The 15,977-nt window shown below is 54.9% G+C and overlaps 1 protein-coding gene across 2 annotated transcripts in view; it reads left to right on the top strand.

The window, feature by feature from the left end:
- Nucleotides 1-7,971, top strand: part of SLC8A2 (solute carrier family 8 member A2) — a 45,457-nt gene extending 37,486 nt beyond the window's left edge. The window contains exons 9-10 of one of the 2 annotated variants that reach the window (XM_050772064.1): nucleotides 3,592-3,870; nucleotides 5,517-7,971. In XM_050772064.1, coding sequence (XP_050628021.1) covers nucleotides 3,592-3,870; nucleotides 5,517-5,893 — 656 coding nt within the window. In that variant the 3' untranslated portion in view covers nucleotides 5,894-7,971. The remainder of the gene's footprint in view (nucleotides 1-3,591; nucleotides 3,871-5,516) is intronic. The other variant, XM_050772065.1, reaches the window with a different exon arrangement.
- Nucleotides 7,972-15,977: the final 8,006 nt, after the last annotated feature.

Here is a 15,977-nt window from a genome sequence, read left to right as displayed (position 1 = left end):
CAGACCAGCCTGACCAACATGAAGAAACCCCGTCTCTACTAAAAATACAAAATTAGCCGCACATGGTGGCCTGCGCCTGTAATCCCAGCTACTCAGGAGACTGAAGCAGGAGAATCGCTTGAACCCGGGAGGCGGAGGTTGCGGTGAGCCGAGATTGTGCCATTGCATTCCAGCCTGGGCAACAAGAGCGAAACTCCGTTGCCGGAAAAAAAAAAAAAAAAAAAAAAAACCTGGGCCCTGCAGAGGCTCCTTTGAGGTTCATTCCATGAACAATGGGGAGATGGCAAAGGGTTCTTTGAGCTTCGGAACATTTCCTCTGGGGACTTAGTGGAGATAGAGGATGAGGCGGAACTGAAACGAGGTGTGAGGTGGTGGTCGCAGAGACCCAGCATACATTGGGCCCTGGGTTTATAGAAATCAGGTGGTTAGATCAGGTGATTAGACCGGGGTGGAGGAAGAATAATAACATAACAATAACAGTAATAATAATCCTGATGATGACAATGGTGACCCTATCATGTCTCTCTCTCTTTTTTTTTTTTGTCGTTGTTGTTGAGATACATAGTCTCAGTCTGTCGTCCAGGCTGGAGTGCAGTGGTGCAATCTCAGCTCACTGCAACCTCCGCCTCCTAGGTTCAAGCGATTCTTCTGCCTCAGCCTCCTGAGTAGCTGGCATTACAGACACCCACCACCATGTCTGGCTAAGTTTTGTATTTTCAGTAGAGTTGGGGTTTCACCATATTGGCCAGGCTGGTCTTGAACTCCTGACCTCAAGTGATCTGCCCACCTCGGCCTTCCAAAGTGTTGGGATTACAGGTGTGAGCCACTGTGCCCGGCTGACCCTATCATGTCTTGAGTGCCAGACATGGTTGAAAATTTATTTCCTGTGTGAACACATTTTAATTAACGTATCCGCAGTGTCTGGATCAGAGCTTGGTCACTTTGTGCTTTGTCCAGCTCGTGCCTTTTGGTTCTTTGCTGTGCGAGCACAGAGCTGCTGGAGGGGTGAGGGAGAAGGGCAGTCCTCACTCCCTTAGGGGATGAGTCGGGTCGCATCTTGCACGCAGAGGTGCTTTTGTACTTCCTTTACCTCCCTTCCTACTGTAAGCTCCTTGCAGGCTGGACTTGGCATGGAGCATCTTTGAATTTCCCCCAGGCACCAAAAAAAGGCCTTCAGTAATAACAATCGAAACAATAGTAATAACTCTGGAGGTGTCCGAGGCACCGTTGACAGCACTCATTCGGTCATCACAAGCTTCCCATGAAGCAGGTCCAATCATTGATCACAGATAGGCACCCAGAAGCCCAGAGGGGTGAGGACACTGATTCAGGATCACACAGTGGATCCAGGGTTGGACACCAGAGAGGTGATTTCAGAGTGACAGTCATAATCACGAGCCTCCCTGTAGAGGGGAGCAGCTGGGGAAGTCAGCTGAAGCCAGAGTCCACAGAATGCCAAGCCTAGGCGTTTGGGCCTGGATTTGAAGGTAGTACAGAACCAAGGAAGGATTTGGAGCAGGGCAGGCAGAAGCCCCAACTTCTGCAATAATAGCAGCCCCCTCACTCCCAAAGAGCGTGGCCTCCCTGCTCTGACCTCAGCTGTGTCTTACATCAGTTAGGGATGCGCTCAGCAGTGACTGGTCAGGAGCTACGTTCGTTCTCAGCATCCTTCCAGATGGCATGCGTGCCACACACAAGTGTGGTCATTGATTCTCATTCATTGCTTTATACTAATCACCTTAGGGTGAGGTAAACAAAACACTGCATTAAGGCTTTCAGGTTACGGAAGCCACTGCAGGTCGGCTGGGCACGGTGGCTCACACCTGTAATCCCAACACTTTGAGAGGTCTAGGAGGGCAGATCACTTGAGGCCAGGAGTTCAAGACCAGCCTGGCCAACATGGCGAAATCCCGTCTCTAGTAAAAATACAAAAAAATCAGCCAGGTAGGGTGGTGCACACCTGTGATTCTAGCTACTCAGTAGACTGAGGCATGAGAATCACTTGAACCCAGGAGGTGGAGGTTACAGTAAGCTGAGATCGCACTACTGCTTGGGTAACGGAGAGAGATTCTGTCTCAAAAGAAAAAAAAAAAAAAAAAAAAAAAAGGCACTGCAGATCCAAACCTGGTCAAATTAGGTCACAATAGGTGATACAGCTCTAAGCATGAGGCATCCTTTACAAAGCTCAGAAAACACATCCGTAACCCAATGCCCATATCAGGAAAGCCAGGGCTTTCCAGAAACTCTCTGTTTCTATCTCATTGCCAGACTAGGTCAGATGGTCACTCACGGGAGGAATTCTGGCAAAACAAGTATTTAGCCAGGGATATGGCAACTGCCAGCTGCAAGGGATTCTGGGAAAGTGAATACCATATTTTTATCTGAGGCCATGGCTGCTGGTAGCCTCAAGGGATTCTAGGAAAGTGATTAATTTTGGCTGCGTATATAGCCCTCTAGCTGCAAGGAATTCTGGGAAAGTGAGTACATTTAGTGGAGACTGTGGCTCTGGTTAGCTGCAGTGAATCTGAGGAAGTGAATACTTCTAGCTGTGGCCTGGCTTTCGGTAACTGTGAAGGCTTCTGGGAAAAGGAATAATTTTAGCTAGGGGTATGGCTGTCCCTGGCAGCAAAGGGTCCTGGGAAACTGGATATTTTTAGCTAGGCAGATGTGGCCTCCTTTAGCTTCAAGGGATTGTGGGAAAGTAACCGTTTTTATCTGTTGACTTGGCCATATTTAGCTGCAAGCAGTTCCGGGGAAGTAAATATTTTTCACCTGGGCCCATTCATGCTCCTAGCTTCAAGGGATTCTGGGAAAGTAATGGGTTTTAGCTGCTGACTTGGCCACATTTAGGTGCAAGGGATTCTGAGAAAGTAATGGGTTTTAGCTGCTGACTTGGCCACATTTAGGTGCATGGGATTCTGGGAAAGTAAATATTTGTCACCTGGGCCCATTCACACTCCTAGCTTCAAGGGATTATGAGAAAGTAACTATTTTTAGCTGCTGACATGGTGACACTTAGGTGCAGGGATTCTGGGAAAGTAAATCTTTTTCATGTGGGTCCATTCATACTCCTAGCTTCCAAGGATGCAGGGAAAGTAACTGTTTTTAGCTGCTGACATGGTGACACTTAGGTGCAAGGGATTCTGGGAAAGTAAATATTTTTCACGTGGGCCCATTCACACTCCTAGCTTCAAAGGATGCAGGGAAAGTAACTGTTTTTAGCTGCTAACATGGCCACACTTAGGTGCAAGGGATTCTGGGAAAGTAAATGTTTTTTTACCTGGACTCAGTCATGCTCCTAGCTCCAAGGTATTCTGGGGAAGTAACTGTTTTTAGCTTAGCCATATTGAGATCCAAGGGATTCTGGGAAAGTAAATATTTTTCACCTGGGCCCATTCATGCTCCTAGCTTCAAGGGATTCTGGGAAACTAACTGTTTTTAGCAGTTGACTTGGCTACATTTAGGTGCAAGGGATTCTGGGAAAGCAGTTCATTCGGTGGGACTTGCTGTCAGGAAGTTAGACAAAACAGGGCCTCTGCAGGCAAGGAAAGAAGTCTGAGTGTGTGCCCCAGCTGGGTCATGTGCCCACAGGGGACGAGGAGGAGGAGGAGGACGGGTCCCGGGAGGAGCGGCTGCCGTCGTGCTTTGACTACGTGATGCACTTCCTGACGGTGTTCTGGAAGGTGCTCTTTGCCTGCGTGCCCCCCACCGAGTACTGCCACGGCTGGGCCTGCTTTGGCGTCTCCATCCTGGTCATCGGCCTGCTCACCGCCCTCATTGGGGATCTCGCCTCCCACTTCGGCTGCACCGTTGGCCTCAAGGACTCTGTCAATGCTGTTGTCTTCGTGGCCCTGGGCACCTCCATCCCTGGTAACACCTTGGGAGACTGTGGTGGGGTAGGCTTGGTGGGGTAGGATCTCAGATGAGCCAGGCAGGGGCAACACAGGATCCTGCTGAAATGAGGTGGGTGGAGTCACACAGCGCCCATGTGGTAGGTCTCAGAGAAATATGGAGGTGGGGCATAATAGAAGCTAGGCAGTGGGTCCCCTAATTGCAAGATGTGAATTGATTCTTCCCCAAAAGCACCCAGGTGGAAGGTCCCATAACACTAAGGTGGCAGGAAATGCTAGAAACTAGACAATGGATTTCGTAGAGAGAAGGTGGCAGGGTGGGGAAGAGACAGCTGTGGGGAGAGGGGTTCCCAGGAAGACAGTGCGAATGTGAGACAAGCCAATCAATCAGTGGGTTCCATAGAAACAAGCTGTTGATGCCCCATCCCCCAAGAAACCAGACAGAAGAGTCCATGGAACTATGTTGGGGGACATGACAGGAATGAGGCCAGTGAACCTCAAAGTTGGGGGTTTTTTTGTTTTTTTTTTGGTGGAGTGCAGTAATCTCATGATCTCGGCTCACTGCAACCTCCGCCTCCCGGGTTCAAGCGATTCTTCTGCCTCAACCTGAGTAGCTGAGACTACAGGCACCTGCCACCACACCCAGCTAATTTTTACATTTTTAGTAGAGACAGGGATTCACCATATTGGACGGGGATTCACCATATTGGCCAGGCTGGTCTTGAACGCCTGACCTTGTGTGCCCACCTCTGCCTCCCAAAGTGCTGGGATTATAGGTGTAAGCCACCATGCCCAGCCAAATCTTAAAGTTTTAACTAAGATGAGGGGGCAGGTGGGGCGCGATGCCTCACGCCTATAATCCCAGCACTTTGGGAGGCCGAGGCAGGAGGATGGCTTGGGCCAGCCTGGGCAACATGGTGAAACCCCATCTCTACAAAAAATAAAAGAATTAGCTGGGCGTGGTGGCACATGCCTGTGATCCCAGCTGCTAGGGAGGCTAAGGTGGAAGGATCACCTGAGCTGGGGAAGATGAAGCTGCAGTGAGCCATGATTGCACCTCTCCTCTCCAGCCTGGGCAACAGAGCAAGACCCTGTCTCAAAACAAAACAAACAAAAAATGTAGCCGCATGCAGTGGCTCATGCCTGTAATCCCAGCACTTTGGGAGACTGAGGCAAGTGGATCACCTGAGGTCAGGAGTTCGAGACCAGCCTGGCCAACATGGTGAAACCCTGTCTCTACTAAAAACACAAAACTTAGCAGGGCGTGGCGGGCGACTGTAGTCCTAGCTACCCAGAGGCTGCGGCAGGAGAATCGCTTGAACTCGGGAGGCAGAAGTTGCAGTGAGCTGAGATCACGCCACTGCACTCCAGCCTGGCTGACAGATCAAAACTCCGTCTCAGAGAAAAAAGAAAAAAAAAATCAGGCAGTGAGTCCCATAGAAGAGAATGAGTCCCACAGAAAGCAGGCGGCGGGTCCCATAGAAAGCTGGCAGCGGTTCCAGTGGCGAGCAGGCCGAGGGGTGGTGATGGACTTTGCCTCTTGGGTGGGGGTCAGGGGCCTTGAGCCCACACTGCCCGCAGAAAGCAGGCGACGGGGGCAGGCGGATGCCCGCCCCTGTGGGTGACGCGTAGAGCCCCTCCGACCCGCGTGTCTCCGCCCCGCAGACACGTTCGCCAGCAAGGTGGCGGCGCTGCAGGACCAGTGCGCCGACGCGTCCATCGGCAACGTGACCGGCTCCAACGCGGTGAACGTGTTCCTGGGCCTGGGTGTCGCCTGGTCGGTGGCCGCCGTGTACTGGGCGGTGCAGGGCCGCCCCTTCGAGGTGCGCACTGGCACGCTGGCCTTCTCCGTCACGCTCTTCACCGTCTTCGCCTTCGTGGGCATTGCCGTGCTGCTGTACCGGCGCCGGCCGCACATCGGCGGCGAGCTGGGCGGCCCGCGCGGACCCAAGCTTGCCACCACCGCGCTCTTCCTGGGCCTCTGGCTCCTGTACATCCTCTTCGCCAGCCTGGAGGCGTACTGCCACATCCGGGGCTTCTAGGGCCTTGCGCAGAGACTCGTCCCCACCGCCCGCCCGGGGCTAGGGACTCAGCTGCACCTGCTCTTGGACCCTGGTCTCCTTTTCCCTCCAGACTCGGCCTCCTCTCCTGGGACTCGGCCTCCCTTCTCCGCCCCCACCCCGGGCTTTGATTGCCCCCGTCCTCTGTCCCCAGTAGATCAGCCTTCCCTCTCCCTCTCGGGAGCCTCCCTGGTTCCTCCCCTGCGGTGACCCCAACTCCAGCCCATCCTGTTGGTGACCGTCCATACCCCTGGGGAAATTTCCACCCCAGTCCCCTCCCAAGGGAACCACCCCCAGTAACCATCCTGGGGATTTTAAGGTGTCTCTCCTCGGTCACCCAGCCTGGCTCTTCCCCCAAAGTCTCACTTCCCCTAGTGACCCCCCCCACCCCATTTCACCCCATGCCTCAGAGCCTCAGAACCTACCCTCCCTGGGGGACCCTCGAAGGAGGCTGTCAGAGGCCGTCTCAGATCCCAGCCCTTCCCCCCAGCCCTCAGGGAGCTCCGCTCAGCCCCGGCGGGGAGGAGCGGGTGGGTGTGTGCGCGAGGAGGCCGCACACCTTTCCAGTCCCTCCACTCGGGTTCTTGGGAGGACACTCATTCTCCAGGCTCGGAGACGGGAGGGGAGAAGTTTGGGGTTTCGGTCCCAGGGCTTAGCTGGAGAAGGCACATTTTGAACCTGCAACTTCAGACATTCCAGCGCCCCCACTCGCCCTCCACTACCTCTGAGAGCCTAGCCACGCCTTGGAGGGAGGGGCCTGTGTGTGTATATAGTGTGTTTGGGGGAGGGGGGACACGGGAGGGTGCATGTCTTGGGAAAAGGGGGTGACAGACTTAACTTTTGAGAGGGCAGCAGACTCCCTCAGCCATGAGAACCAGCTTTGGGGAGGAGGCCGGGAATCAAAGCGAGTCCAGCTGATCTCCCCTGACAATCTGGAAGGTTCATTTTGCCCTCAGTGCCAGCTAATCCGGGCAGGACCCTCGAAGAGGAGACCGAGGGTCCCAGAGGACCAATGCTACAAGCCAGCAAATGCTGCCACATCTCTGCCTGATGGGGGGTGGGGGGGAGGTGGGGGGATGGGACTGGGCCAAGGGATCAGGGTGGGCATTTTTAACTTTGGAGGCCATCCATCTGTTGGTAGGCCATCTGCATTTTCTTACTGTTGATGTTTCCTGCCCAAAGGACACATTTGGGCAGTGCCACCCACTCCTTGGACCCCTAGGATGACCCAGCTACCCCCATAACTTTCTGCTTCCCACAGGTTTTCAGCATTCTATCGTCCTGTTGTGCTCAGCCCCAACATCCCAGACCCGTTACCCGCTACCCTTCTCTCCCCCGGCTCATCATCAGTCGCTGTCTCTTTTCTGTGATTTCTGTAAAAGTTGCCATAAAACTTTGAAATTCTGCCTGAAAAACAGTCCCGTGGGAAGCTGGGATTCAGGAGGAGGGGGCTATTAAGGTCTCTGACTGAGATTTGGGCAACTGTTAAACCAGGTAATCTGGGTTTTTGCGGCCCGTGGTCGTCTGCGGGACACACCCACATACAGCAGCAGCGCCCGGGTCCAGCCGCCAAGCTCTTCCACTGGCCACGCCACCATCAGTAATGAGCTTCCACTAGCCACGCCCCCATCATTAGCCTCTCTCCTCCACTAGCCACACCCCCATCCGTCAGTCATGGGCTTCCACTAGCCACGCCCCTCCAGCCTCCACGCCCCCATTCGTCAGTCTTGGGTTTCCCCTAGCCACGTCCCGATTCGTCAGCCAAGCTCCTCCACTTGCTACGCCCTCATCTGTCAATTACGGGTTTCCACTAGCCACGCCCCCATCCATCAGCCTAGCTCTTCCACTAGTCACACCCCCACTCATCAGTCGTGCTTCAGCCACGCCTTCCTGCTTCAATCACGGGCTTCCACTAGCCACGCCCCCATGCATGAGTCACAAACTGTTCCTCTTTTCGGGCATCCTGGTAACACAAAAGAGAGAGACGTTCATTTGCCTGAGCCAAAGAGCTGGGGTTAATGGGGTTTCCTAAATAAAGCAAGTAATTTTTTCAGATCCTACAGGAGGAGGGGTGTGTGTGTGTGTGTGTGTGTGTGTGTGTGTGTGTGTGTGTGTTGTGCTAAAGGATACAGCCTGTGTAAAGGTGTGGAGTTGTGAGATAAGGCTTTTTCAGAGCCCTGGAAATGGTTATCATGAACGAGGTATGGGGTGCGTGGGGAGTGAACTTGAGGACAAATCGTAAGAGACTTTATCAGCCACTCTAGGGAGCTTCGAATTTATCCTAAGAGTAAAGGGGAGCTTTGGAAGGGATTTAAGTGGGGGAAGGAGGCAGGTGGTTGATATCACCTGATTTATCAGACGTTCCTCCTGGCTACTGGGGGCTGGGAGACTAGGGACAAGGCTGGAGCAGGGACAGGGGCAGCAGAGGAGGGAAGAGGGGAGTAGGGGGGTGGGAGGGCGATGGTGAGAAGGGAGTGGTTGAGAGAGAGAATGGATGGGGCTGGGTGAGGGAGTTCAGGGACAGCATCTGGGCAGGAGAGAGGTGGTGTGTTCATTCAAACGGAGTAGCCAGGGAGAGTTGGGTGAAAGGGCTACTAAGGAGTAGGCAGGGTTGGGGAAAACGAGGGAAGGTGCAGTACCCCAGGGCTAGCAGCAGAGGGAGCAGTTGCCATACCTGAGCTAAAAGGGGTGAGCAGAGGCACCCGAGGCTGCAGAGACCTGGGTACCTGGGTCTGTAGAGTAGAAGAGTAAAGGCATCGCCAACCTGCGCTGGGGATGGTGGGCGCCGTTAGAGTAAGCGCCTCAACCTCATTCTGCTCCCACCTGCTAGTCTGCCACTTCCTCCCACCGGCCACACCCAACCTGAAGTCCCAGGTCAAGACAATAGGCCCGCGGCATGGTGACTCACGCCTGTAATCCCAGCACCTTGGGAAGCCAAAGCAGGAGGGTCGCTTAAGCCTAGGAGTTCAAGACCAGCCTGGGCAACATAGCGAGTCCCCGTGTCTACAGAAACTTTAAAAGTTAGCCAAGCATGGTGGCATGTGTCTGTAGTCCCAGATACTCGGGAGGCTGAGGTGGGAGGATTGCTTGAGTCCAGGAGGTCAAGGCTGCTGTGGGCTATGACTGCACCACTGCACTCCAGCCTGAGTGACAGAGCAAGACCCTGTCTCAAAAAAAAAAAATAAAAAATCAACCTTTGGCTTTAGGCCTTGATGAGAACAGATTTGTGGAAGGTATAGGGGCAGAAGGTGCGCTGATCTGCAGTGGGAGGTGGGGAAACTGAGTCAGGACATGTAGCTCACTCTTTGCAGAGTCCTGATATGAGGAGGGGAGGTTGCTAGAGGAGCAGTAGGGCATTGACTACAGGGGCACAGGAGAGCAAGTGAGGCCTGTGTTAACAGCAGCTGGCAGTGATGGGGACCCCCCAAGCATGATCTCCTTAAACCCATCGCCAATTCCATACATCACCCCATTCCACGGAAGAGGAAACTGAGGCTCAGAGAGGTGAAGCAACAGGCCTAAAGTTTCACAGGTAGAAGGGCAAGGATGGGACAGGATGAGGTCCAGGGTACAGAACGGGACAAGGGACACCTTCATCTTTTTTTTTTTTTTTTAGACGGAGTTTCACTCCTTTTGCCCAGGCTGGAGTGCAATGGCGCGATCTCGGCTCACTGCAACCTCCGCCTCCCGAGTTCAAGTGATTCTCCTGCCTCAGCCTCCCAGTAGCTGGGATTACAGGCGCCCACCACCACACCTGGCCAATTTTTGTATTTTTAGTAAGACAGGTTTTACCACATTGCCCAGACTGTTCTTGAACTCCTGACCTCAGGTGATCCACCCACCTCAGCCTCCCAAAGTGCTGGGATTACAGGCGTGAACCATCGCGCACAGCCTGGGACACCTTCATCTTAATAAACGCAAACAAACAAAGGGGGTGTAGAGTAAGGTCTCAGCTTCAAAGGGGGACACATTGAGAGCTTGGGGCTTGGAAAACATGAGGGCTTTCACACCTGTCCTGTCACCTCACCCCAAAGGTCATGATTCTCACCCGGATGCAAAGAGCTCCATGGGGTCAGCTTGGGAGTGACTGGCATTGTCCTTGGAGGCAGCAGAGCATAGCGGCTGACCTTCTCTGTGCCTCAGTTCCCTCATCTGGAAAATGGGCGATAATGATGCTCACAGTACCTATGTCACAGGGTTGTCGTGAGGATTAAATGAATATATATTAGCCTCACAGGCCGGGTATGGTGGCTCATGCCTGTTATCCCAGGTACTTTGGGAGGCCAAGGTGGGAGGTTTGAGTCCAGAAGTTCGAGACCAGTCTGGGCAACACAGTGAGACCCCATCTCTACTAAAAATAAAAATTATCCAGGCAACGTGGTGCACACCTGTAGTCCTAGCTGCTCCAGAGGCTGGGGTGGGAGGATCACCTGAGCCCAGAAGGTTGAGGCTGCAGTGACTCACGATCATGCCACTGCACTGCAGCGTGGGTGACAGAGTGAGACCCTGTCTCAAAAAATAAACAAATGAACAAAACCCAAGCAAAACCCAAAGTAATCTGGAGGCAGAACTCCTTCCTGGAGGGACCTCAGTCTTTCTTAAGGCCTTCAACTGATTGGATAAGGCTCACCCATACAATCTACTTCACTCAAAGTCAACCAATATTAAATGTTAATCTCATTTTTAAAATACCTTTACAATGGCTGGGCGTGGTGGCTCACACCTATAGTCCCAGCTACTCAGGAGGCTGAAGTGGGAAAATCACTTGAACCCGGGAGGCAGAGGTTGCAGCGAGCCAAGATTGCACCACCGCACTCCAGCCTGGGCAACAGAGCAAGACCCTGTCTCAAACACACACACACACACCACTTCACATCAGGGCAGCACAGCTTAGCCACGTGGACACATACGATTCACCACCACGAGAGGTACCTCTTTTCCCTTTGCTTCCTCTCTGCCCATCCATCATGTCCCCACTGGCCACTGCCTTAGGCTGAGCACCAACAGAAGCCAGCCCACAGCAAGGATGGGAGGGAAATAGTTTATTTGGGAGGTGATCCCAGGAGGCACTGGAGGGAGATGGGAAAGAAAACGATTAAAGGTGGTGTTGAGGGCTGGGCGCGGTGGCTCACACCTGTAATCTCCGCACTTTGGGAGGCCAAGGTGGGCGGATCATCTGCGGTCAGGAGTTCAAGACCAGACTGGCCAACATGGTGAAACCCTGTCTCTACTAAACATACAAGAATAAGCCGGGCACAGTGGCAGGCGTCTATAATTCCAGTTACTTGGGAGGCTGAAGTAGGAGGATCACTTGAACCCGGGAGGCAGAGTCTGCAGCGAGCTGAGATCGTACCGTCAGCCTGGGTGACAAAGTGAGACTCCATCTCAAATAAACAAATAATAAAGGTGGTGATGAATGAGCAGGTCACCCTGTGGACAACGAGGTCTCAATCCTGCTGGGGACCTCTCAGGGAACTCTGGAGTTGCCCCACCTGAAGACTTTGGGTTATGTATCCACTAACTCCTGTCTGATGGTGGCCCAGGACTCCTTTAGGGGTGTCACTTCTACTGCTTCCCACCCTGGTCTGGAACGCATTCAGGGAAGGGTCGCAGGTACCAGCGTGAGAGATGCTGTTGGGTCCTGGGTGGTATGAGTGGGTCAGAGACAGCCTCTGCTATGATTACCTCCCAGAACGGGGGTCTCACTACCTCCCTCTTCCAGTAAGGCAATGCGTGGGCACCAGCACAGCACTGACCGTGCCCAGGTTGCCCTCTCTTCTGGCTTGATGCCCCCAGCTCCCTCCTCGGCCTCTCCCAGGGAATCAGGGAATCGGGAAGGGCTGGTACTGGCACCTCCTCCACGTTCTGCCGTCCCCCCGAGGATTGAAATCAGACACTAGGGAGGACTTCCAGGCACACGTGGCCAAGGGAGAGAGGGATGGGGCCCCAGGCTTTGGTACCTCCCAAGGTACCTCCTCACTCTCTCCTCGCCACGTTTGCCTCCCGTTCGTTCCCTCCCTGCAATTCTCTCCCTGGGAAGTGCGGGGAAGGGAATGCCATGGGTGGTGGATTGAAAGGGGTGGGTGGGGTCAGTAGAGGGGGAACACGATGGTGGAGGGGGTGGAGAAAGGGCACAAAAAGAGGAGGGGAAGTTGGAGAGGGGGCAGAGAGCCAGGCACAAAACACAGGGGCCGGAGAGGCAGCAGAGCCAGAGATACAGACAGGATGCAGAGAAGATGCAGACGGAGGAAGCCTGGAGACTCACAACACAACGCAGGGAGCAGGGCGGGGCGGGGGTCGCAGGGCGGCAGGGCAAGGCCCTCACCCCATTCCCAGCACACAAAGCCAGTGAGGCCAACGCTGAGGGTGCGCTCAGACACCAGGGATTAAAAAGGCACAGCTGGGCCGACAGAGCCCATGGCAGACAGAGGGACACGGACAGACAGGGAGAGAGAGACACACAGAGAGAGGGAGAGACCGAGAGGGATGGAGAGACAGAGAGAGATGGAGAGACAGAGAGAGGGACAGAGACAGAAAGAGACAGAGTTATAGAGAGATACAGCAACAAAGACAGACAGTGAAGGAGACAGAAACAGAGACAGTCAGAGATGGAAAGAGACTCAGTGAGAGAGAGACAGAGACAGAAGGAGAGAAGGAGAGAGGGTGAGGAAAAGAAGGAGGAGGAGGAGGAGGACGGACAGACCAGAGACGGGACCCAGAGGCACAGCGAAAAACTGGCAAAGGAAAGCAGATTCCAACAAAAAAGACAGAGAGGGCAAGGAGAGATAGAAATGGAAGGAAAAGGGGGAGAGAGGGGTCTCGGTGGGAGCCACAGCCTGTGCCCCGCCCCCCGCCCGGGTCAGGCCAGGTCCTCCCCGCTGCTGCTGAGCCGTGGCTAATGGTATGATTGCTTGGTGGGGCGGGAGGAGAAGGGGGTGGCAGGCATTTGTCAGGGCCGGTGACAAATGAGCCACCGGAGTCTGGGCTCGGGTGATGGATGGCGCGGCCGGTGGGCGGAGGGGCGGGCGCGGGGGTGGGGGCCCCCGCCAAGATAAATGTTTCCTTCTCCTGGAGCTGGGCCAGGCAGTGGGAGGATGGGGAGGGGGCGATGTATTTATGACGGGCCCGGGTGGAAGAGAGGGGGGAGCCAGAGGGACAGAAGCCCAGCGGGGATACGGTGGGGGGGGGGGGACCAAGCGGGCACAGGGAGGTGGAGAGAGGGAGAGGAAAGGAGGGAGAAGACACAGAGGCCCCTGGAGAGAGAGATCAAGATGGATAGAAAGAGAGATAAGAAAGACAAGACAGAGAAGACATCCAGACAAAGAGACACAGAGATAGAGAAAAAAAAAAAAAAAAAAAAAAAGGACAACCAAGAGACAGACAGACAGACACAGTCCAGGCGGAGATGGAGACAGAGATGGCCTGTCTTTTAGGATCCCTTCTTCCCCCACCCTCCTGAACACAGATTCTTAGTTAGAGCGAGCCTGGGATGAGGAGGAGGAACCACACCTGGGCGCCCAGAAGGAGGCAGACAAGACACAGAGCTGTTGATAAAGAGGGAAAACCGAGGCAGGGGGCTAGCAGGCCCAAGAGAGAGGACAGGAAGAACCCAAGGTGGATCCTTGCTCATTTGGTCTGCTCCTGCAGGCTTTCAGAGGGGATCCTGGGGACCACTGAGGATCCCCGGCGGGCGTGGCTGCCTGGTGGGCATAGCCCCAGCGGTCGGTGCTAAAGGCTGGGGCACTGAGGGGCCAGTCCGCTGAGAGATCGCCCAGCCTGTGCTGGGGAGACCCGCGAGGTCCCCCAGATCTACTCATAGAGGGCTCCATGCTTCCCGTGTGTAAAACAGGTGCAGGGCAGGGCTAGAGGGCGGAGACCCCTGCAGGCCAGGAGCCACTCAGCCGGGCAGGGAAGACGCTTCCAGACACTTTCACGGAGAGGCCCAAGCACCACCCTTGAAGAGCCACCAACGGAGGCAGCCGCTACGCAGAGACACAGGCACCCCCCTCCAGCACCAGGCCTGGCTGCCACCTGCTCCCTCCCCCTGGGAACAGAAGGGTCCCAGGACTATTGAAGGGAGACAGCCAGGAAAAGGAGAGTGGGAGAGAGACAGAGAGAGAGAGAGAGAGAGAGAGAGACAGACAGACAGACAGACAGAGGGAGGGACAGAGGGAAAGATTGGAGGAAGAGCCTCAGAAAGCCGGAGCCTCCCCTGCCTCCTCCCTCTGTCCCCGCCCGCATCCTCCCCCAATCAATTTCTCTCCCAGACATTCTTAATTCTCCCTTCCCAACATCTCGTCTCTTTCTTTAATTGAGAAGATTTATGCTTCAGAGTCCAAGCCCCCTGCGCTTGTTTGCGGGGTGGCAGGGACGACTCCGGGGTCTCTATTGGAGCTCCTGTCCCCCACTCCCTCCCCCTCCTGTCTGTCTCGCTCTGTCTGCACCTCTCTCTCTCCCCGCACCCCCGTCTGTCTCTGTCTCTCTCTCTCTCTGTTTGCCTTTCTCTGAATCACACCCGTCATTGGAATTACCTCCCTCCCCACCCCAGTTAAGCCCCATCGCCATCCCAGGTGCCCCTTCCCTCCCTTCCTGCTCTGTCCACGCCCCCGCACCACTGGCCGTCAGAGGCCGCACCTGCTCCTCTAGGTTTCAGAATCAGCCTGGGCTAAGGGGACCTTAGTATGCACCCCCAGCACAAAAGCAAATAGAGGCAGGGACTCCTAACCCTTGCATCCTTCACCCCAAGTCTTGGCTGAGGGCGAGGTGGGGGTGGGGCAGACCAAACAGCTTTGTGTCTTTAATTAAAAAGTGATTTAAATTAATTTTCTGCTCCAAAACCCCTATCTGGGGTGCGCCGGCCTTGATGAAGGGAAAGGCCTCCAGACCCCTTCCCCTCCGACTGCCTTAAAGGGCCAGCCTCACCACAGAAGAGTCACGGGGGGGCAGAGCCCGTCGGCATGGGGACCCCCAGACTCAGCCAAGACCCTGAGTCCTGGCACCTTCTAGCTTAACTGTTTCTCTATTATCCACAATCCCCCGCCCCCAGCGCGCATTGCCCATCCTGCCTAGGGGGGATCGAGGCTCAGAGAGGGGAGAGTCTACGGTGGGACCACACTCCAGATTCCCAGGTGACCCCTGGAGATGGCCAGGGAGGGGGTCCGTGGTGTGTCCAGGGGGCTCGGAGAACAGAGAGCCGGAGAGAGAAAGGACGGGAGAAGGGGAGAGAGACAAGGAGACAGAGACTGGGAGAGAGGGAGACTGAGCAGGAACCCCAGCCCTGGGTAGGAGAGGAGGGACCTGGGGGCACCAGGGCCACAGTCTCTTCCTCTCCTCCCTCCACAGCCTGCCCCTTCCCCACTCCCACCGGGAAGTGCTGCTGCTGCCCTAACCCCAATCCCTCATGCTGTAGCTCTGTACGGCTCACCCTGGCTCACCCCCTATCCCGCTCCTTGGTGGTTCTGTTTAATTTCCATAAGACAGGAGGGCAGAGAAGCAGGTGGCAGCAGAGGTAGCGCTGTTGATGACAGTCTTGGACTATGTCCTTGGAGGGCTGCCTCCAGCCCTCTCTCAAGGTCTCTATTTCCTTCTGTCTCTGGGTCTCTATCCCTCTCTCTCTGGGTCTGTCCCCCTCTCTCTGGGTCTGTCCCCCTCTCTCTAGGTCTGTCCCCCTCTGTCTCTACATCTCTGTACCCCCACCCCCATCAGGGTCTTTGTCCTCCGCTCCCCGCATCCCTGTCCCCTTCTCTCTGGATCTCTGTCCCATTCTTTGGCGCTATTCCTCTGGGGTGACTTTCAGGATTTTGTGGGGGGTCAAGTGTCCTTCTGTGAGAATGGGATAAAAACTATGGGCCACTTCCCTGGGGGAAAAACACAGAGGCACCCAGTCCACAATTTCCCAGTGAACTTTCCCCTGGGTTCACAGGTCTCCTGACAGCCACCTGCACACCCCCGCGGGAAGCTGAAGACACCAGGGACTAAAGACCCCCCAATGTAAAAGATGCCATGGGGAGAATGAATCCAGGGGTCGCCACCAGCCCCCTCGCCCCCTCCCTCGATAGCCTCTTAG

This window comes from Macaca thibetana, chromosome 19 (assembly GCF_024542745.1).
Source record: "Macaca thibetana thibetana isolate TM-01 chromosome 19, ASM2454274v1, whole genome shotgun sequence".
Taxonomy (NCBI): domain Eukaryota; kingdom Metazoa; phylum Chordata; class Mammalia; order Primates; family Cercopithecidae; genus Macaca; species Macaca thibetana.
This window is presented reverse-complemented; position numbering and strand designations above follow the sequence as displayed.